Consider the following 23820-nt stretch of genomic DNA (forward strand, 5'->3'; position numbering starts at 1 on the left):
CAAGTGGTCAACTCCGCTTGGTAGGTGGAGGCGGTCGCTGCGCTGGGAGAGTAGAGGTCTACCATGAGGGCTCTTGGGGAACCATCTGTGATGACAGCTGGGATCTGACGGATGCCAGTGTGGTGTGCAAGCAGCTGGACTGTGGCGTGGCTATTAATGCCACTGGTTCTGCCTACTTCGGGGAAGGGACAGGAGATATCTGGCTAGACGAAATTGACTGCAGTGGAAAAGAGTCTCATATCTGGCAGTGCCATTCACATGGCTGGGGACGCCATAACTGCAGGCACAAGGAAGATGCAGGTGTTGTCTGCTCGGGTAAGTTCTGCACATAACTCCTGGTCACAATTGCATTTAAAATAACTAAGGAGCAAATGGTAGTGAATATCAACCTGAAATATTCCCCCAATACTCTGTTCAATCATTTCCAGAGTCAGGAACCCCAAAGAATGTGTTCAACATGTTGGTACAACCTCATGTGTTGGTAGTGTACTGTAAAGAGAAAAATACAAAAACAGGCCTAGATATCATAAATTGTTAACATCGAGGTGCTTTTATAAATATGTGTACAACTGGATATTGGATTCTGTGGCACACTTGATAGTTACAATACAGATATGGTATATTAAAAAGAACAAAAGGAAATAAATCTATATAATATTTACGAAGAAGGAGATAATCACAATATTAAAATAAATCTGAGTTGAGGATTTAGCTCAGCGGTAGAGCGCTTGCCTAGTGAGCACAAGGCCCTGGGTTCGGTCCCCAGCTCCGAAAAAAAGAAAAAAAATAAAAATAAAAATAAAAATAAATCTGAACAGCAGATAAATGACTTCTATTTGCCAACTGACCAAAGTTTACCATAAAGAGTCCATTCGTTACCCTTGCTTTGCACATAAAACAAGCTTGGAGACTTTCAGGAACCACAAAAATGTCCCTGGGGTTGGGGATTTGGCTCAGTGGTAGAGCGCTTGCCTAGCAAGCGCAAGGCCCTGAGTTCAGTCCCCAGCTCCGAAAAAAAGAAAAAAAGAAAAAAAGAAAGAAAAAATGTCCCCAATTGCAGTGTGTTGGAGAAAACAGTAGTATGAGTCACTAGAGGAGTGAAATGGAGCAATTCTATAGCAGAAGCAATCGATCATTATTTAATGACCTAAATCTGCTAGCATCTGTGGCAAAGTGGTGTGTCAAACAAGGAAATATTTCATTTAAATGTACATAAAGCATTGGTTTTAGCATCTGTGTCTCATTAAATGTTAAGTATCAAAGACATTGCTCCAAAACCCACATCAACACTCAGTGTACAAGAGGACGCATCCACCTAAGAGCTGACTTGACCATAGAATGGAATGTATAGGCACTGAGACGTCACTCCCATATTCCTGAAATACATAGTTTGCATGTCAGTTAAGACCAAGCAAGAATAGAATAAGACTCCTTGGGTTAAAATTAGTTTAGGAAGAATTGCAGCACTGAAAGGAGTTCAGAGGCTTTGATTGAATCTCATAAGCATCTTCAAGTACTTCAGACGAGATCGCTGGGTACAACACTTCAGATTAGAAAGCGGGGTGGTATGTAAAAACTAACACTACATTTCACTAAGATCTAGAACTCTGTTTAAAAGTTACTAACAAATTACTAGGAGTTGACACATTGAATTTGTTACAACCATTTCTAAGTTAGAGAAAAAGGAAATGTTTTCTTCAGAGAAGTTGTTCTTTTCCCCAGAGTTCATGTCTCTGAGGCTGACCAATGAAGCCCACAGAGTGAACTGTACAGGCCGTCTGGAAGTGTTTTACAACGGTACATGGGGCAGTATTGGCAGCAGCAATATGTCTCCAACCACTGTGGGGGTGGTGTGCCGTCAGCTGGGCTGTGCAGACAATGGAACAGTGAAACCTACATCTTCAGACAAGACACCAACCAGGCCTATGTGGACAGATAGTGTGCAGTGTCCAAAAGGAGTTGACACTTTGTGGCAGTGCCCCTCATCACCTTGGAAACAGAGACAAGCCAGCCCCTCCCAGGAGTCCTGGATTGTCTGTGACGGTGAGTATCCATTTTCAACATGAAATTTCCATTCTACCACCCCCCTCTGGCTGGTTTTTACTGGTAAGCACTCCGGTGCTTAGTTGTGGCCCTAATTTTTAACCTTTTATTTATCTATTCAGCAAGATCATATATTAATAGTGACATTACAATAAAATACCTGGTACACTTTGAAATGTTCCATAGCTTTCAAAATTAAAATTTTTTAAAGTTGTTTTGAAAAGTCAGGGTTTTTTTTTAATTATCTGTAAAGCTTTCTTTAAAGAAGCTTAAAATCTCTCAATCGTCTGTATTTGCAATATCAAAATAAAGCATCTTTATTAAGAGTGAAGACAGAGAGTGTAACCATAATTTTTACAAGGCAAAACCAAATTCTAACAGTGTAAACTATTTAGTTTCCACAATCAATACAAAGTTTAGCTTCCCAGAAGAAAAGTTCTTATATATGAATACATGTAAGTACAACTATAATACCTCTTATTTATTAAAAAAAACTAGTTTTTAAGACAGGGTAGAAATTATATAAAATTTTATCCCAATTTGAAAGTATCTTTGGACACCTGTTTCCTTGGTTGCCTCTTGCCATGTGTTACTGCCCAGAATGGCTCCAACCCTAAGTTAAGAGTTTTCAGTTAACTTTTTGTTACAAATGTTACAGATTTTTAACCATACCCAATAACTAGCCAATATACATAACATAGTAATCTCATACATTTCAGAGCAGGCAGAAACAAACACATAGTGACAACGTACACTATACAGTCAAAACAGTCAGACAAAACTTTTCTTACTTTCTCCAGCTGTAATTTCAAGAGAAGAGGCTACCTACTGAATCCAATTCCCATGGACCCCGTGGTTCTGTAGCGAGAGTAGCCACCGGCTTCCTGACCGGACAAAGCTGACGAGCTGTTCATGCAGCTTGAACAGCAGCCTGTACAAACGCCAACCACCCTTCCACCCCACTCCCAGCTTCGCTGTCAGCTTGATCCAGGGGAAGAAGGTGGGGCTATGCCTGTAGCGCTCAGCTCCTAACTGCGGGTGCGGGGCTCTAAGAGCAGTACCAGTTTAATCAGTTTTTGTTGTCCCAATTCAGCCTCTTTTTTTTCTGAAAATACTTGAGATGGCTTAAGACTAAGTCAAGGGGTGAATGCTCAGCAGATGAAGTATGGCCCTTTTTTTTTTCAGAATATGAAACAGAGCAACAATCAAGCTAAACGAAACTATAAACACAAATTGACAGACCTGGACAGTCTGGCATGCCCAAAACCAAGTGCTATCCCAATGGGAACCAATATAGGGCAGGATGTCTTAGGTCCATTTCTGATCGTATGTCCAATTTCTCCTTTCCTGGGTCCCAGACATGTTCCAACCAGAAATCAGAATACAGATATAAGCTTACTTCTGATTGGTGTTTGGTTCCCAGCCAGTGCATCAAATGTAAGGGTTCAAAAATCCAAAATGCAAGCAGGAGCAAGAGTTCACACAAAGCCAGATCCTTATTTGAATTAGGCAGCAAAAACTGACGGGCACAACAGACTCAGGAGCTGACTGAATCTTCAAACGTTTATCCTAGTGAGTATTTATGCAGACGATAAAAGTTTATCATAAGCAGGCCACTGCTGATTGATCAGAGCTGCAGAACAAATTAGAGGGCTGAACTGCGGCCTTCCCCGTCCCCCTCCCAGAGCCAGACCCTCCCTCCCCTCCCCTTCTCCCTCCCTCTCCCAGAGCCGGAATGTTAATTTTTTTTTAAAGCTCCAAACCACAAACATCTGCGCCAAGTTTTCCCACCAGTAATGATTTAGGGGTAGAGGACGTCCTTAGGAACATGTCTTTGTGGTACACTTATACGGTTCCGTTGATTATTCAACTGTGGCAACTTGCCTAAGATTCTTGTCTCAGCTTGTCAACCATAATGTCAGTTACCCATATGCATGTCTCTTTCTGCCAAGCAGGATGTCAGTTACCCAGGGAGGTCTTAGGAACTTAAACTTTATTTGGCCCCTATTCAAAATGGAGATTTGATTCAAAATGGATTCAGTTTGGTTTCTTCTTGCATCCACCTCCTGAGAAAACATGAGATTTTATTTCCCTGTTCAAAACCTGGCTTGATTTGTTAGGTCTCATTAAGCAGAGATGGGTAACTTCCAGGTACTACTTAGGATTGAAATGGTTGGTTTTATGTGATTGTTATCTGTATATATGCACATACAAGGTCAGAGTGGTCATTATTCCAGATCTTCACGTGCATGTACTTGAAAGTTCTATTCAATCGTTTTCTCTAAGAAAACCAAGAAACAGAGAATGCCTGATTGATAAATAGATCATTAAAAGGCCTACTTTCCTTTCCCTGCATTAATTTCCAAATAGTTAACCTTGCTACACTGATGATCAGGCAAAACTCAGAATGGTCAGTCCTGAACTATCTTTTCACTATGCATCTGCTTAAGCTAGGAGCCTGATGTTTCTGTCCACATCACTTTTGCCCATGCGAGGAAGTTTAACTTTCCACGTGATTCACGTTAACTTCGTTCACCGGCAGTTTCTTGGGTCACACTATGATTCTTTCAAAATAACATCTTCCACAGTTCTTTGGAAATTCCATGCTGTGTATTTCGATCAGATCTGCTCCTCTGGACTCCTCCCAGACCCACCCCCACCCCTCTATGTACCCAACCTTGCTGTCTCTTGTATTTTTATAACCCATTAAAAAATCCGAATACTCATGGGTGTGGGTGTCTTCCCAGGGTTTACACCCTTTAAGACAGTGATCATCCCTCTCCCAGGACCTATGGGTTACTGACAGATTCTCAGCTGCAGGGAGACTTCACACCCACCTCTCTTCTCCATGCTGGAATTGTTGTCTAGCTTGAACTTGCACAGGTCTGGTGCATGTGGTCATGAATGCTATGAACTCACATGTGCAGGTATCCTGTTGTATCCAGAATATCCTGTCTCCCTGTAGTCACTCACCATGTTTGGATCTTACCATCTTTCCATCCCATCTTTGGCAAAAACCCCTGAGCCTTGAGGAAGGGGCTATAATATAGACGTTCTATTTAAATCTTAGAAGCGTGGTATCTCTTACTCTATGCTTATTGACAAGTTATATGTCTCAGTTACCCTCCCCATACTCTTTCCTCTACCCTGCCCTCCCATTCCACACCCGATTTAACCCTTCCTTTTCCCCTATTCCTGTTTGCCCTTCTGTATCGCTGCATTCTATCTCCCCGCCAATGAAATAGCCCCCTCCTCAAGGTCCCATTCTAGTTTTCCGACATCGATGGGTCTCTCAAATGAAGTACACATAGCTAAAGACTCAAAGCAGGTGGTGTTTGTGTGGGTTGTTAACTCACACAGGACGATTGTTTCTAGCTACTTCTATTTACCTGAAATGATTATAATTTCATTTTTCTCACAAGCCAAAGAATATCCCATTGTGTAAATGTACCACCTTTTCATTTTTCTATTCATCCAGTGGTACACAAATAAGTTGGCTCTATTTCCCTGGTTATTATGATTAGAGTAGCAATAACTATGGATGACCAAGTATCATTATAAGATATAGGGGGCCTTTGTGTATATGCCCAAAAGTGCTATCACGATATCACCTGGTAAATCTATTTCCAGCCTTTTGGGAATGTTCACATTGATTTTCATAGTGTCTGCACGAGGTTACTCTCTTACCATCATTGAAAAAATGCCCCCCTTTCCCTAAACCCACACCAGGATCCACTGTCATCTGCTTTGTTTTGTTTTATTTTTAATTTTAGCTGTTCTGAGTGAGGTAAGAGGAAATCTTAATGTAGTTCATATTTACATGTCCCTAGTAACTTGGGATGCTAAATCTTTTCAAATTATTTCCCAGCTATTTTCACCTCATGTTTTGAGAATTCTGTTTCATCCCTCTCCCTGGATTTTTTAACTTTTTATTGGATATATTTCTTTAATTACATTCCAAAGGTTATTCTCCTGCATGGTTTCCTGTCCATTAACCCCGTTTCCCTCTCCTGCCCCTCCCCCATACAGGTATTCCCCCTATACAGCCCCCTTATTGCCCCCCATATTCCCCTGCACTGGGGGTACAACCTTGGCAAGACCAAGGGCTTCCCCTTCCCCTGGTGTCCCAACAAGGCTATTCTCGGCTACATATGCAGTTGGAGCCCTGGGTCAGTCCATGTATAGTCTTTCTGTTGTGGTTTAATCCCTGGAAGCTCTGGTTGTTTGGCATTGTTGCTTTTATGGGGTTGCAAGCTCCTTCAACTCTTTCAATCCTTCCTCTAATTCCTCCCAAGGGGGTCCTATTCTCAGTTCGATGGTTTGCTGCTAGTGTTGACCTCTGTATTAGACATGCTGTGGATGTGTCCCTCAGGAGAGATCTATATGCAGTCCCTTTCAGCATGTATTTTCTAGCGTCATCAATCTTATTTAGTTTTGGTGGCTGTATATATATGGCCCACATGTGGGTCAGGCTCTGAATGGCCATTCCTTGAGTCGCTGCTCTAAACTTTGCTTCCATATCCCCTCCTATAGATATTTATTTCCCCTTTTAAGAAGGAGCGTGAGCATCCACATTTTGGTCATCCTTCTTCTTGAGCTTTGTGTAGTCTGTGGATTGCATCGTGGTTAATTCGAGCTTTATGGCTAATATCCACTTATCAATGAGTGCATACCAAGTGTATTTTTCTGTGATTATGTAACCTCACTCAGGATGATATTTTCTTGTTCATTCCATTTGCTTATGAATTGCATGAAGTCGTTGTTTTTGATAGCTGAGTAGTACTCCATCGTGTAGATGTACCATATTTTTTAATCCATTCCTCTGTTGAAGGGCATCTGGGTTCTTTCCAGCTTCTGGCTAATATAAATAAGGCTGCTATGAACATAGTGGAGCATGTGCCTTTGTTGTATGTTGGAGCATCATTTGGGTATATGCCCAAGAGAGGTTTAGCTGGGTCCTCAGGTAGTGAAATGTCCAATTTTCTGAGGAACCTCCAGACTGATTTCCCGAGTTATTATACCAGTCTGCAATCTCACCAACAATGGAGGAGTATTCCTCTTTCCCCACATCCTGGCCAGCATCTGCTGTCACCTGAGTTTTTTATCTTCACCATTCTGACTGGTGTGATGTGGAATCTCAGGGTTGTTTTGATTTGCATTTCCCTGATGACTAAGGATGTTGAACATTTCTTTAGGTGCTTTTTGGCCATTCGATAATCCTCAGCTGAGAATGTTGTGTTTAGCTCTGGACCCCATTTCCTAAGAGGGTTATTTGTCTCTCTGGAGTCTAACTTCTTGAGTTCTTTGTATATTTTGGATATTAGCTCTCTATCGGATGTAGGATTGGTAAAGATCTTTTCCTAATCTGTTGGTTGCCGTTTTGTCCTAATGACAGTGTCTTTTGCTTTACAAAAGCTTTGCAGTTTTGTGAGGTACCACTTGTCAATTCTTGATCTTAGAGCATTAGCCATTGGTGTTTTGCTCAGGAAATTTTCCCAAGTGTCCAAGTGTTCGAACTCTTCCCAAATTTTCTTCTATTAGTTCGAGTGTATCTGGTTTGATGTGGAGGTCCTTGATCCACAAGGACTTAAGCTTTGTACATGGTGATAAGAATAGATTGATTTGCATTCTTCTACATGCTGACCTCCAGTTGAACCAGCACCATTTGTTGAAAAAGCTATCTTTCTTCCCTTCGTGGTTTTAGCTCCTTTGTCAAAGACCAAGTAACCAAGGGTGTGTGGGTTCATTTCCTGGTCTTCAATTCTGTTCCACTGGTCTATCTGCCTGTCTCTATACCAATACCATACAGTTTTTATGACTGTTGCTCTGTAATACTGCTTGAAGTCAGGGATGGTGATTCGCCCAGAACTTCTTTTATTGTTGAATATACTTTTCCCTATCCTGGTTTTTTTGTTATTCCAAATGAATTTGCAAATTGCTCTTTCTCTCTCTATAAAGAATTAGTAAGGATTTTGATGAGAATTGCATTGAATCTGTAGATCGCTTTTGGCGAAATGGCCATCTTTACTATATTAATGCTCCCAATCCATGAGCATGGAAGATCTTTACATCTTATGAGATCTTCCTCAATTTCTTTCTTCAGAGACTTGAAGTTATAGTCAGACAGATCTTTCACTTGCTTGGTTAAAGTCACACCAAGATATCTTATGTTATTTGGGACTATTGTGAAGGGCGTCATTTCCTTGATTTCTTTCTCAGCCTGTTTATCCTTTGAGTAGAGGAAGGCTACTGATTTGTTTGAGTTAATTTTATACCCAGCCACTTTGCTGAAGTTGTTTATCAGCTTTAGTAGAACTTTTGGGATCAGTTAAATATACTATCATATCATCTGCAAATAGTGATATTTTGACTTCTTCTTTTCCAATCTGTATCCCCTTGATCTCCTTTTGTTGTCTGATTGCTCTGGCTAGAACTTCAAGAACTATACTGAATAAGTAGGGAGAGAGTGGGCAGCCTTGTTTAGTCCCTGATTTTAGTGGGATTGCTTCAAGTTTCTCATCATTTAGTTTGATGTTAGATACTGGTTTGCTGTATATTGCTTTTACTATATTTAGATATGGGCCTTGAACTCCTAATCTTTCCAGGACTTTAATCATGAAGGGGTGTTGAATTTTGACAAATGCTTTCTCAGCATCTGATGAAATGACCATGAGATTCTTATCTTTGATTTTGTTTATGTAGTGGATTACATTGATGGATTTCTGTATATGGAACCATCCCTGCATGCCTGGGATGAAGCCTACTTGATCATGATGGATGATTGTTTTGGTGTGCTCTTGGATTCGGTTTGCAAGAACTTTATTGAGTATCTTTGTGTCAATATTCATAAGGGAAATTGGTCTGAAGTTCTCTTTCTTTGTTGGGTCTTTGTGTGGTTTAGGTATAAGAGTAATTCGGTAGTGCTCTGTCTGTTTCAATTTTGTGGAATAGATTGGATAGTATTAGTATGAGGTCTTCTATGAAGGTCTGATAGAATTCTGCAGTGAACCCATCTGGACCTGGGCTCTTTTTGGTTGGGAGACTTTTAATAACTGCTTCTAATTCTTTAGGAGTTATGGGGTTGTTTAACTGGTTTATCTGTTCCTGATTTAACTTTGGTACCTGGTATCTGTCTAGGAAATTATTCATTTCCTGCAGATTTTCCAGTTTTGTTGAAAATAGACTTTTGTAATAGGATCTGATGATATTTTTAATTTCCTCTGATTCTGTTGTTATGTCTCCCTTTTCATTTCTGATTTTGTTAATTTGGACAGACTCTCTGTGACCTCTGGTTAGTCTGCCTCAGGATTTATCTATCTTGTTGATTTTCTCAAAGAACCAATTCCTGTTTTTGTTGATTCTTTCTATGGTCCTTTTTGTTTCATTGCTTGATTTCAGCTCTGAGTTTGATTATTTCCTGCCGTCATTCCTCTTGGGTTTATTTATTTATTTATTTTTGTTCTAGAGCTCTTAGGTGTGCTGTCAACCTGCTGACATATTCTCTCTCCTGTTTCCTTTTGCAGGCACTCAGAGCTATGAGTTTTCCTCTTGGTACCGCTTTCATTGTGTCCCATAAGTTTGGGAATGTTGTATCTTCATTTTCATAAAATTCTAAGAAGTCTTTAATTTCTTTCTTTATTTCTTCCTTGACCAGGTTGTCCTTGAGTAGACCACTGTTCAACTTCCATGTATAGGTGGGCTTTCTGTCATTATTGTTGTTTTTGAAAACCAGTCTTTTTTTTTTTCTTTTTTTCGGAGCTGGGGATCGAACCCAGGGCCTTGCGCTTGCTAGGCAAGTGCTCTACCGCTGAGCTAAATCCCCAACCCCTGAAAACCAGTCTTAGTGCATGGTGATCTGATAGGATGCATGGGATTATTTCTATCTTCCTGTATCTGTTGAGGCCTGTTTTGTGACAGATTATACAGTCAACTTTAGAGAAGGTTCCATGAGGTGCTGAGAAGTTATATCCTTTTGTTTTAGGATGGAATGTTCTATAAATATCTGTTAAATCCATTTGGTTCATAATTTCTGTTAGTTTCTCTATGTCCCTGTTTCTATGATCTGTCCATTGATGAAAATGGGGTGTTGAAATCTCCTACTCTTATTGTGTGAGGTGCAATGTGTGTTTTGAGCTTTAGTAAGGTTTCTTTTATGAATGTAGGTGCCTTTGCATTTGGAGCCTAGATATTTATGATTGAAAGTTCTTCTTGCTGGATTTTTCCTTTGATGAATATGAAGTGTCCTTCCTTGTCCTTTTTAATGACTTTAGGTTGAAAGTCAATTTTATTTGATATTACAATGGCAACTCCAACTTGTTTCTTCAGGCCATTGTGCTTGGAAAGTTGTTTTCCAGCCATTTACTCTGAGGTAGTGTCTGTCTTTTTCTCTGAGGTGTGTTTCCTGCATGTATCAAAATGCTGGGTCCTCTTTACATATTCAGTCTCTTTACATATCTATGTCTTTTTCTTGGGGAGTTGAGCCCATTGATGTTGAGAGATATTAAGGAATAGTGATTGTCACTTCCTGTTATTTTCATTGTTAGAGGTTTAGGTATGTTTGTTTGACTGTCTTTTGGTTTCATTTCGAGGAAGTTATATTCTTGCTTTCTGTACGGTGTAGTTCTCTCCTTGTGTTGGAGTTTTCCATCCATTATCCTTTGTAGGGTTGGATTTTTAGAAAGATAGTGCATAAATTTTGTTTTGTCGTGGAATATCTTGGTTTCTCCATCTATGTTAATTGAAAGTTTTGCTGGATACAGTAACTTGGGCTGGCATTTGTGTTCTCTTAGGGTATATATGACATCTGTCCAGGATGTTCTGGCTTTTATAGTCTCTGTTGAGAAGTCTGATGAAATTCTTATAGGTCTGCCTTTATATGTCACTTGACCTTTTTCCCTTGCTGCTTTTAATATTCTTTCTTTGTTCTGGGCATTTGGTGTTTTAACTATTATGTGACGGGAGGAATTTCTCTTCTGGTCCAATCTATTTGGAGTTCTGTAGGCTTCTTGTATGTTTATGGGAATCTCTTTCTTTAGGTTAGGGAAGTTTTCTTCTATGATTTTGTTGAATATATTTACTGGTCCTTTGAGTTGGGAGTCTTCACTCTCTTCTATAACTATTATCCTTAGGTTTGATCTTCTCATTGTGCCCTGGATTTCCTGTATGTTTTGGGCTAGGAGCTTTTTGCATTTTACATTATCTTTGACCGTTGTTTCAGTGTTTTCTATGGTATCTTCTGCCCCTTAGATTCTCTCTTCTATCGCTTGTATTGTGTTGGTGATGCTTGTCTCTATGGCTCCTTGTCTCTTCCTTTGGTTTTCTTTATCCAGGGTTGTCGCCCTTTGTGCTTTCTTTATTGTTTCTATTTCCATTTTCAATTCCTTCACCTGTTTGATTGTGTTTTCCTGTAATTCTTTTAGGGACTTTTGTGTTTCCTCTCTAAGGACTTCTACTTGTTTATTTGTGTTTTCCTACATTTCTCTAAGGGAGTTCTTTATGTCTTTCTTCAAGTCCTCCATCACTATCAAAAAATGTGATTTTAAATCTAAATTTTGATTTTCTGGTGTGTTTGGATATCCAGTATCCAAACCAGTATCTGGTGGGAGTACTGGGCTCTGATGATATCAAGTAGTCTTGGTTTCTGTTGCTTGGGTTCCTGCACTTGCCTCTAGTCATTGGGTTGTCTCTGGTGTTTGCTTGTCTTGCTGTTTCTGGGAGTGACTTGACCCTGCTGTACGCCTCTGTGTCAGCACTCCAGTAGAACTGCTTTCCTGTTTCTTTCAGCCTTTTCTGAGAACAGGTGCTCTGATTTCAGGTGTGTAGGTGCTCCTGGAGACTGTCTTCCAGCTCTAGGCACGGGCAGGAATCAAAGGGTCCTGCCCCTGATTGCTCGTGTAGGTCCTTGCACCCAGCAGGCACAGTTGGCATTATACGGTTCCCTCTTGGGTCTGGACTATGGGGAGAGGGTATTCTCCTCTGTCTTCTCAGGAGTATCCACACTTCTGAGGGTCCAGCTCTCTCCCCCAGGGGATTTGGGTGCAGGGAGCTGTTTGGCAAGATCAGTTCTGTCCTGGGCACAGACCAGAACCACTCGTACCCACGGTTGTCTGTTGCTATATCCCTGTGTCAGGTCCCCTTGGACCAGGAAAGTGGGTCGAGGTGTGCAGAGGTGGCAGTCTGTCCTTGCCCTGGTTTTTTAATTGGGTCATTTGTTTTATTGGCATTAGTTTTCTGAGCTCTTTGTGTATTCCAGATACTAGCTCCTTGTCAGGCTTATAGCCGGTAAAGATTGTTTCTTATGCTGTAGACTTCATTTTCACCAGGATAATGGTGTACTTTGTTGAATGGTTTTCTGTTCCATGTGGTCCCATTTGTCATCTGCTTGAATGAAAGGGCACATACTTTTATAAAAGAGAAATTTTATGAACAGTGTAGTATTTTAAAGCCTGCTTTAGTTTTTATATAATTTATTAATTCTTGGAGAGTTTCATACATGCATACAGTATATTTGGGTTATATTAACCCCTTGCACTCCTCCTCCAATGCCTCACAGATCCAGGTCCGTAACTCCCCTTCCAACTTCATGTCCTCTTTATTGTTTTGCTTCACAACCCACTCAGACCAGTCTGCTGCCCACGTACTCATGGATATAGGTTCATCTACTGAAACAAGGTCAACCTACCAGGGATCACATCCCCAAAGAAAACCGACTCACCAGCCTCCAAGAGCTGTCAGCTGCCAATACTTCCTCAGTCAGAGCGGGCACTTCCTCCCATCCCTGCTCCACCCTGAAATGTTGACTGGCTTGATTTTCTGCAGGTTACCAAAGCTGCTGTGAATGCAGTGGTCCTGTCATGTCCAGAAAAGATTGCTTTGCCTCCGTGTTTCTCAACCTCTGGACTTTACAATCTTCCCACGTCTTCTCCCAAGATGGTCCCTGAGCCTCAGAAGAGAGGAGTGTAATATCTCTCATTTATGGCTGTCACTTTCTGCACTGTGACCACTGCACATTAAATAGTTTTTAAAGCAATCAAACCTCCCTGTTTTGTAGCCTTTCAGCACCTCAGGAATAAGCCAGATGTCTCTGATTTCTTTTTTTCCAGACAAAATAAGACTACAGGAAGGGCATACAGACTGTTCTGGACGTGTGGAGATCTGGCATAGAGGTTCCTGGGGAACAGTGTGTGATGACTCCTGGGATCTTAATGATGCTGAGGTTGCATGTAAGCAGCTGGGCTGTGGTCAAGCTGTGGAGGCACTAAAAGAAGCAGCATTTGGTCCAGGAACTGGGCCCATATGGCTGAATGAAATGAAGTGTAGAGGGAATGAGTCTTCCCTGTGGGATTGTCCTGCCAGACCATGGAGTCACAGCGACTGCGGGCACAAAGAAGATGCTTCTGTGAAGTGCCTCCCAAGTGAGTGTCACCAACATGGATTGAGCTGGACTCTTTGGTATCAAAGATAAGCCAGGCTTTAAAGTGTGATGTGTGAAGGGTTGATCTGGCAACGAGGGGGTCTGATGGGAGAACAACTGCGATGTTTCTATCTAAAGCAGTGGTTCCTAACTTTCCTATGCTGCAACCCTTTAAATGCAGTTCTTCTTGTTGTGACGACCACCCCCACAACCATAAAAATCATTTTGTTGCTGCTTCATAACTGTAGCTTGCTACTGTTGTGTGTTATAACATAAATATCTGATATGTGGGATATCTGATATGTGACTCACACCCCCCCCAAATTGTGAAGCACTGATCTAAAGGAATGGTGAGAAAAACATTTACTGTTACACAGTGGCTGTTACAGAAGATAGGCATATAACCTATGTATCTGTGTGCAGAAGAAATACTGGGAGCTGCAAGCTTTAGGTGGGAAGGTGAGGTTCACTTGTTTAAGCAGCAGTGGAGGCTCACACAAAGATATTGATATTTGCTTCATTCATGGCCCATAAGATTAAGGGTTTTTTTCCCTCTTTTCTCCTGCAGGAATGACTTTAGAATCACAGCATGGCACAGGTATGTCATGAAATTTATAAATGTGAGGTTGATTTATAAGCTATGTTATTTAGGATCCCTCTTGTAACTTGATATGCCAGGGTGGGGGATACCCAGGAGGGGCCCCAACTGCTCAGAGAAGAAAGGGAAGGGAAGAGGGAATGTTTGTGGAAGGGTATGACCTGGAGGGGGCAGTGAGCAGGATGTAAGGTGAAGTAGTAGTAGTAGTAGTAGTAGTAGTAGTAGTAGTAATAGTAGTAATTAAAAATAGAATCCCTCCTGTTTAGAAGACTTTGGGTCAGAAGGAGCCCTGAGGATTAGAACTTTACTTCAGGGCCAAAGAAAGAGAAGCTGAGATTTTATCATCTTTCTATTTACCCTTGCTTAGGTCATTCAACCCTCACTGCACTCCTGGTTTGTGGAGCCATTCTATTGGTCCTTCTCATTGCCTTCCTCTTGTGGACTCTGAAGCGACGACAGACCCAACGGCTTACAGGTCTGAGCAAATGACGATCTCTCTAACATATTCATGGGATAAAGGCATTCTTGGTACAATTAAAATCTAAATAAGCAAATTACTCAAGTATGCAATGACTAGAAAGCAGGGGTCTATAAAAGGTTTGAAGAGTTTCTTGGAATATAAGGAGCAGGGAGAGAAGTTCTGGTTATAATAATGTACTCTGCATTCTATAGGTTTAATTGGCAAAGTTAATTAACATAACTGGTAGTTTAGAATGAATATACAATTTACGTTTTAAGATGAAGGTTTGCCCATACTTAATTTTCTCCAACCTTAATAACCTTAACATAGAATTGAATTATTCTATGAAACAACGTGCTAGGATCTGAAGGTGAGAAGGGGGATAATAAAATATTTTTGGTTTATGGAATTTTGGGTTTAGGAGAATACTGATAATGCAGTGCTCTATTAATAAGAATGAGAAATAAAGTGACAAAAAAAGAGATTATCTAAAGTAAAAGGGAGGATGGAGGGCTTCTGGGACACCTTTTGAGACAGATTTTAAAGAGAGTTCAGATAATTGAGCAAGAGAAAGAGGACACGAGCAAGTGCAAGAAAGTATAAAGGATGGCACAGTTGTCTGCATCAAGTGAAATGAGGGTCAAATAGAGAAGTTGCCTGCCAAGCAAGGAACGAACAAGTTGTGAAACGCTTGTATATGAAAGTCCAAGATTGCCTGGTCGTTAGAATAGAATGTGAGGGAAGCAAGGGGATCAAGTTGTCCTTTCGAAAGAACTTTAAGCAAGCGCATGCGTGAAAGGTTTGAGTAGAGCCTCGGGGTGGACAGGAGCACCCCTGTGGAACAGGAAAAGGCTTTAGAGTGAGAATGGAGGGAAGACGACGCACTTTCAGTCAGTCACAGAGCATTGTTGGCTTCCTTGGTAGGAGAGTAGGTCATTACATCATGACGTAGAGACGATTTCCTGTCTCCTAGAGTAGGCTAGTTGAAAACAACAGCGTAGATAATGACTGGGTATGTTTAAATTGCTGATGAAAGGCTAGGATGAAGGGGAGACAGTTTTATGGGTGCCCGCTGATCCCTAACTCTGTTGTCAGTTTCCTCAAGAGGAGAGGTCTTGATACATCAAGTTCAGTACCAAGAGATGGATTCGAAGACGGATGATCTGGACTTGCTGAAATCCTCGGGTCAGTGAACTGTATAAAAATCTAAACCTTGGAATTTTAACAAGTGCCTGCAATTGACTCTGAGCATTCTACTTCGATTAATAGTTGAGAAAGTTCTGGAACTCTGTAATGGGAAGTTTGTGGTGCACAGGAAGAAAAAAAAGGAGGGGCGGGATAAATGTCTCACAGCGAAAACATCAAGAAAGGCAGCTGTGAGCTGAAAATTATTCTTAAAGAACGCTTTGCAGCCACAAAGAAGTCTATGTAGCCTAAGAGGCTGATCACTGAAAGGGGTGCACCAACCCAACCACATACTATGGCTTGAACCTCGTTTTGCTGAAACAGAAATCGATTTTCTAAAAGACTGTTATGATGACTGTTTAAATTTTCTTTTCCTTCTCTTCTTAAAAATGATTTGGCTGTGTAAAATTGAGGTCTGCAACATGTTACAGAGAACACAGAGGCGCTATAAACATTACTAAACTAAAGCATGGGAGCATTTCCATAGTCTCACAGGAATCCTGCACGCAGCACAATGTTATCACTACTGCGCATGTGCTGCACAAGAGTGCGGCCATCCAGTCGCCTGTGCTCACCTTCTTCTTTGCATCCTCCCACCTGTGCCTTTTCCTTCAGAAGTCCACTCCCAGTCGCTATCCTTGAATTTTATTTTTATTATATTTTTTCTATAAGTCTAAAAGGTCAAGCTTCCTATACTCCATCTAATAAGACACCATAGAGCATTGCCCCCCAGGACCAGCCTTAGCTTTCATTCTAGAAGAAATGGCCTAGTACTCATTGTCCTCACTCCTCAGGAACCTTCTGAGAGAGACTTGCCTTGGTTCTTCAGTCTGTTGCTGCTGCTGCTACGTCAGATGTGTATTTAAGGAATGGTGCTGGGCTTCTCAGCTCCCACCTTTTGGCTGCCAATTGGCGCCAGATTTTATAGGTTTAAAGAGCTTCTCAGACACTTGAGGCCAGGGCTGGCATATATTCCCAGTAATTACCTTCTTCCTTCCAGAAAATTCCAATGATTCGTATGATTTTAATGCTGATGGACTAACATCTTTGTCTAAATATCTTCCTATTTCTGGAATAAAAAGGGGGCCGATAATTTATAACCCACTGAGGTGAGTGAGAATTTACTCATCATGATTCAAAACAGGCACCCTCCTCTTAAGATAGGCAACCCCTTATATTAGAAAGAAAAGAATGCATATACATGTATGTTTCCAGATGGATGTACATATTTATAAATATGTATCTGTGTTCAAATATAGATCAACTATTTGTAAATATGACTCAACCATTGCTAAGATGTGTGTGCACATGCACTTGCGTGTGTGTGTGTGTGTGTGTGTGTGTGTGTGTGTGTGTATTTGTGTATCTGCTTATCAAGAACATCCACAAGGCTAAGGAGAAGCAGGATAAGTAAATACTTTGAAATGTTACAGGGATCCTGTCAGGCAGTTAAAAACCTATGTATAATTTATGCTATGACAGAGATTATACAAGACACTACAAATGACAGAAAATCCATCTAAAAGATTTAGGAAGCATATAAGAAGATGTGGTATTTAAGTTAAACTTTAATTACGGTTGAAACATAAACCACTCCAGGGAAAGGGTATCATACATACAGACCATGGAGACAGAGATGACAGGTACACCTTGAGGAAACAGGCTTCCACTCGAATGAACACATCATACAGATTTATACTATGCTTCAGCAGACATGTTTGGAGTCACATTTTACAAACTGTCTTCCATGAAAAAAGTTCAACCAAAATTATAAAAACTTAGTAGGTGAAAAGGCTAGAAAAAAAATTATTAAGTTTTACATTTTTTAAAGATGGTAAGATGAGTTTGTAGGTACACTTTTCTGCTTTTTTTATTTAAGTAATTAAGGAATATAGTTTTACATAAGTTTTAATGAGACAAAGAGCAAAAATAGAACTCTTGGAAAGTTTATAAAGTATAAAGTGTTGGGCTGGGTGTCGCTTGCGGGCAGAGCGTTTGTTTAGTTTGTACCAGGTTCTGAGTTTAACACCAACTCTATAATGAAAAGAAAGACAAATACTCACACTGTGAAGTGTTAATATCCACAAAATATATGGAATTATATGTGTGTGCACATATGCATGAAGTTTTTAAAGTTTCTACAGTGCACAAACAGTGATTAGTGTTAATGCATATCTATGTACATTCTACATACATGCACATGTGTGTACAGTCTCTAAGGAACAGTTGAGCAAAGCTACATAAAGGCTTTTTTCACAAAATAAATTGAAATAAAAATCTGAAAGCACTGGAGAGATGACTCAGTAGATAATGTGCCTGCCACACAGCGAGAGGACATCCTTAAATTCATATACCAGAACCATGTTAAAAAGCCATGAGACCAGCACTGGTGGAGACAGGCCTGTCCCTGAGACTCATTAGTGTCCAGCCCTAGCCAAATCAATAAGCTTCAGAATCAGTGCCTCAAAACACTTTGTGATGGAGAGAGTCGCAGGGAAGACACTTGGGTTTCCACACACATGTGCACCCACATGCACACACCCACACTAGCAAGTACTGACACAACTAATAAAAATAAACCAATAAATAGAATGAATGGAAAACTACTTCGTAATGAGATCTTGCTTCATATAAACCAGACTAGCAAACATTTAAAACAGCACCAGGACACATTACCAATGAGAACTGAAAGCGGCCATTTAAACCACTGCTGCTAGAAGACACACAACAGCCTCGAGAGAACAACCTACTGACCCCCGTTAGAGTGACACTGAAGTGACAGAGAGCTTTATAAATCCTCTCACTCCACCTGTGAACCTGTGCACATCCTGCCCATACAAGTAAAAATATTAAGACCTTTGTCAGACGGTGTCATTCCACACTGTTACTCGGGGCCAAAAAGTAGATAAATAAAAATAAAGCTAATGTCAACTGACAGCCCAATGGCTGGCAAACCTCTGGTGTAACTCTAAAGAGAGCAATCGTCCACAAATGTTAGCATGATCCTGCTCAAATAAAATGTTTGTATCAATGACTGAATACACTTCTGTATAGGTAGAAATACAATCTGAACTACATTATAGACAGGGATTCTGCAAACAAAAACTGACCCATAGCCTCAAAGTACATTAACATTCCTGATGTGACAGAGCCTTCTTACCCAGCAACCACCGTGAGACTGCTGCTGCAGGATCACAGGGGTGTGGCCTTTTGGAATGGCATCATTTTCTTTTCTTGGTTTGTTTTGTTTTGGTTTGGTTTGGTTTTTTTTTTTTTTTTTTTTTTTTTTTTTTGCTTTGTTTTGTTTGAGGCAGAGTGTTACACTGTAGTCTAGGCTAGCTTCACACTCACAATGTAGACCAGGCTGGTTTCACACTCAGAGCAATCCTCCTGTCCCAGCCTCATGAACTCTAGGCTCACAGGTGGCGCCACTATGTCTGACCTTTTTAAATGCCGTTCCTTGATATCACTGTCCCACCACGGAACAAAGTGATTTCCACGTACACCAAGGCTCAAATTTCTTTGCACTTAATTCTCTGCTCAGCGAAGGTAGTCTGTATTGTTATACAAATGAGTTTGGACATGCATGGTATAATATGATGCATGCTTCTGTGTGAAGACAGAAATGACCTTTTTGTACTTATGGGTTAGGTTGGCATTTAAGAAACCTTGACATGACAGCCAGCTAAATGGACAAGAGCCCAGTCCGTGCACGGATGACCACAGCTACATCTTCACGCTGTCCTTTGTTTGCTGGCACTCTACTGAACCTGCAGAAGCCATGTTTGTGAATGTGACCACTGAATAGATATGGGAGACTTTCAAGGGTATTAAATAAACGATATTGTTATTGATTTGACGTTGCTTCTTTGGTTCTTTGTTTTGTCTGCTTGTTTGGGACAGGGTCTCATTATTTAGCCCTAGTTGCCCTGGAGATGGCTATAGAAGGAAGGCAAGTCTAGAATTCACAGAGGTCTGCTTGTCTCTGATTCCCAAGTGCTGGGATTAAATATATGTGCCACTACATGTGGTTTAACCATTTTATCTCGATTTTATAAACTTCCGGTTGAAGTTTTGTGACCTTTTTAAGGTCTTTATGAAAAAAAATGATGTCTTTTCATTTGGCATGCTAATATTCAAATATTATACACTTCCTTTTAGTTGAGTTTAAGAATAATTTTCTTATAGCCAAGTCAAGTAAGCTCATTTTCACTTGGATTTTTTAATAAAGAAATACGGTCATCGGGACCACACGGCAGTTGTGACTGGCTGCATGAGGCCTTCAAAAAAATGCTTTAAAAAGAAAATAAAGGAGGGGGGCATGAGACGAGGAGAGGGGACTGGCTGAGAGGAGGTTTGGAGCAAGTGGAGGGAGATGAAACTCTAGTAGGGGAACTTATGTGATCATAGTGCATTGTGTTCAAATATGACATGACCTAAAGTGGAAAGCAAGCTGTACCATGACCAATCCTTTTTGTTGCTATAATTCTGCTCACTGACATGAAATGCATAAAAGTACTTGATAAGGAAAAAGACTCAGTCGTGTAGTTCTCTGGTCCTCAGGAACATATATCATAAAAACTAAACCCATGCGTAAACCATGAGGATCCTATATAAATATAACTAATATAAATAAGCTCAAATACTATGAAAAATCATAACAACATAAATATGACAACCACTAACATAAAGACAATGATATTTAATTCAATTCAATACTAAGCTGAACATCTACAAACTTACTGAATATTGCAGTCTTTTACACAATTTATTTTTTAATTAAGTATATTTATAATTACAAACATTTATCATGAAAAAATGATATTTTCAACGTCATATGTAGTGAGATGGCTAGATCAAGCTAATTAGTACACATTCCTTTGTGTCTGTTTTTCTGTCCTGAGAACGTGTTAGCACCTACTTCCCAGCTATTTTCTTTTATTTATTGGTTATTTTATTTATTTACATTTCAAATGCTGTACCCCTTCATGGTTTTTCCTCTGCAAACTCCCCATCCCATTGCCCCTCTTTCCCCTCCCCTTTGCCTCTATGAGTGTGCTCCTCTACCCACTCACCCACTCCCACCTCACAACTCTAGTGTCCTCCTACACTGGGGCATCAAACCTCCACAGAACCAAGTGCCTCACCCCCTTCTCCCCACCGGTGCAGGATAAGGAAGTCCTCTGCTACATATATAACTAGAGCCATGGGCCAGATCATGTAAATGCTTTGGTTGGTAGCTTAGTCCCTGGGAGCTCTGAGGGATCAGGCTAGTTGAAACTGTTGTTCTTTCTATAGGGTTATAATTCCATTCAGCTCCTTCAATCCTTCCCCCAAGTCTTCCATTGGGGTCCCCTGCTCGGTCCAATGTTTGGCTGCGAGCATCTGCATCTGTATTGGTCAGGTACTGGCAGAGCTTCTCAAGGGACATCCATATCAGGCTCCTGTCAGCAAGCACTTCTTGTCATCAGCAATAGTGTCAGGGTTTGGCATCTGCAGAAGGGCTGGATCCCTAGGTAGGGCAGTGTCTGGATGACCTTTCCTTCAGTCTCTGCTCAATTTTCTCTCCTTGCATTTCCTTTAGACAGAAACAATTCTGTGTTAAAAAATTTTGAGATGGGTGAGTGAGCCCATCACTCAACTGCTGAACATCCCAATCTACTGGAGGTTGTCTCTACAAGTTCTCTCTCCCCTTTGTTGTAAATTTTGGCTAATGCCATCCCCCACTGGGTCCTGGGAGCTGTTTGCTTCACTGGTGACTGGGACTTTATAGTGGCCACACCCATTTCCACATCACCCATTGCTACATATTTCTATTCAAATTCCTGACCCTCTATATTCCTCTCCCATCCTTTCCCATACCTCATCACCCCCTTTTTTCCCCTCCCTCTCCTCTTTCTCCCCCAGGTGCGTCCCTCCCTCTACCTCCTGTGATTATTTTGTTCCCCCTTCTAAGTAGGATTGATGCTTCCACACTTCAGTCTGCTTTCCTCTTAAGCTTCATATGGCATGTGGGTTGTATGATAGGTATTCTGACCATTTAGGGCTAATAACCACTTATCAGTGAGTACACATCATGTGTGTTCTTTTTGTGACAGGGTCACCTCACTCAGAATAATATGTTCTAGTTTCATCCATTTACCCGTGATTTTCATGAAATCATTTTTTTTAATTGCTGGGTAGTATTCCGTTGTGTAAATGTAGATTTTCTGTATCCATTCCTCCATTGAGGGATATCTGGGTTATTTAGAGGAGCATGTGTCCTTGTTATATGTTGGAGCATATTTTGGGTATATGCCCAGGAGTGGTATAGGTAGGTCATCAGGTAGAACTATTTTCAATTTTCTGAGGAACTGCCAGATTGTTTTCCAAATGGTTTTACCAGCTCACAAAGCTATAGCAATGAAGTTCCTCCTTCTCCACATCCTCACCAACATCTGCTGTCACATGAGGTTTTTTATCTTAGCCATTCTGATTGGCATAGGGTGGAATCTCAGGGTCATTTTGATTTGAATTTCCCTGTTAAGGACTTTGAAGATTTCTTTAGGTGTTTCACAGCCATTTGAGATTCCTCATTTGGCAATTCTTTGTTTAGTTCTATACCCCATTTTTAATAGGGTTATTTGGTTCTCTGGAATCTAACATCTTGAGTTCTTGGTATATTTTTGATATTAACCCACTATCAGAGGTAGGGTTGGTAAAGATCTTTCCCCAATCTGTAGAGTGCAGTTTGTCCTGCTGACAATGTCCTTTGCCTTACAGAAGCTTTTCAATTTTATGAGGTCCCACTCAGCAGTTCCTAATGAGTCATTGCTGTTCTGTTCAGGCAATTTCCCCCTATGCCCATGTATTCAAGGCTCTTCCCCACTTTTTCTTGTATTAGTTTGAGGGTATATGGTTTTATGTGGAGGTCCTTGATCCACTTCGACTTGAGCTCTGTACAGGGCAATAAGAATGGGTCAATTTGCATTCTTCTACATGCTGACTGTCAGTTGAATCAGCACCATTTCTTGAAAATGCTGTCTTTTTTCCACTGGATGGTTTTGGCTTCTTTGTCAAAGAGCAAGTGATCATAGGTATGTGTGTTCATTTCTGGGTCTTCAATTCTATTCCATTGATCTACCTTCCTGTCTCCGCACAAATACCATACAGTTTTTATCACTATTGCTCTGTAATATAGCTTGAAGTCAGGGATGGTGATTCCCCCAAAAGTTTTTTATTGTTGAAAATAGTTTCTACTACCCTCAGTTTATTATTATTCCAAAAGAATTTGAAAATTACTCTGTCTATCTCTGTGAAGAATTGAGTTGGAATTTTGATGGTGATTCCACTGAATCTGTAGATTGCTTTTGGCAATATGGCCATTTTTACTAAATCAACCCTGCCAATTTATAAGCCTGGGAGATCTTTCCATCTTTTGAGGTCTTCTTCAGTTTCTTTCTTCAGAGACTTGAAGTTCTTGTCATACAGATCCTTCACTTGCTTAGTTGGAGTCACACCAAGATATTTTATATTATTTGTGACTGTTGTGAAGGGTGTCATTTCCCTAATTTCTTTCTCAGCCTGTTTATCCTTTGAGTAGAAGAAGGCTACTCATTTGTTTGAGTTAATCATATATCGAGCCACTTTGCTGAAGTTGTTTATTAGCTATAAGAGTTCTCTGGTAGAATTTTTAGTGTCGCTTACATATACTGTAACATTATCAGCAAATAGTGATGTTTTTGGCTTATTCCTTTCCAATTTATATCACTTTGGCATTCCTTTGTTGTCTAATTGCTCTATCTAGAACTTTTAGTGTCATATTGAATAAATAGGGAGGGGGCAGCCTTGTATTTCCCCTGATTTTAATAGTGTTGTTTCAAGTTTCCATTTAGTTTGGTGGTAGCTATTGGTTTGCTGTATATTTCTTTGATTATGTTTAGTTATGTGTCTTGAATTCCTGATCTTTGTCAAACGGTTTTTTTAGCATCTAATGAGATGATGATGTGCTTTTTTCTTTGAGTTTGATTATATAGTGGATTATGTTGCTGGACTTCAGTATATTGAATCATCCCTGCATCCCTGGGATAAAGCCTATTTGATCATATTGAATGATCATTTTGATGTGTTCTTGGATTCAGA

At 40.4% G+C, this 23820-nt stretch overlaps 1 protein-coding gene across 3 annotated transcripts in view; it reads left to right on the forward strand.

Moving 5' to 3' along the window:
• Cd163 (CD163 molecule) overlaps window positions 1–20151 on the forward strand; it is a 33351-nt gene extending 13200 nt beyond the window's left edge. The window contains exons 10-17 of one of the 3 annotated variants that reach the window (XM_087657691.1): window positions 1–315; window positions 1723–2043; window positions 13146–13457; window positions 14025–14054; window positions 14422–14529; window positions 15610–15699; window positions 16700–16808; window positions 19351–19559. In XM_087657691.1, the coding sequence (XP_087513817.1) occupies window positions 1–315; window positions 1723–2043; window positions 13146–13457; window positions 14025–14054; window positions 14422–14529; window positions 15610–15699; window positions 16700–16808; window positions 19351–19372 (1307 nt within the window). In that variant the 3' untranslated portion in view covers window positions 19373–19559. 3 annotated transcript variants of the gene reach the window in all.
• The last annotated feature ends 3669 nt before the right edge of the window (window positions 20152–23820 follow it).

This window comes from Rattus norvegicus, chromosome 4 (genome assembly GCF_021556685.1).
Source record: "Rattus norvegicus strain SHRSP/BbbUtx chromosome 4, alternate assembly SHRSP_T2T, whole genome shotgun sequence".
NCBI lineage: Eukaryota > Metazoa > Chordata > Mammalia > Rodentia > Muridae > Rattus > Rattus norvegicus.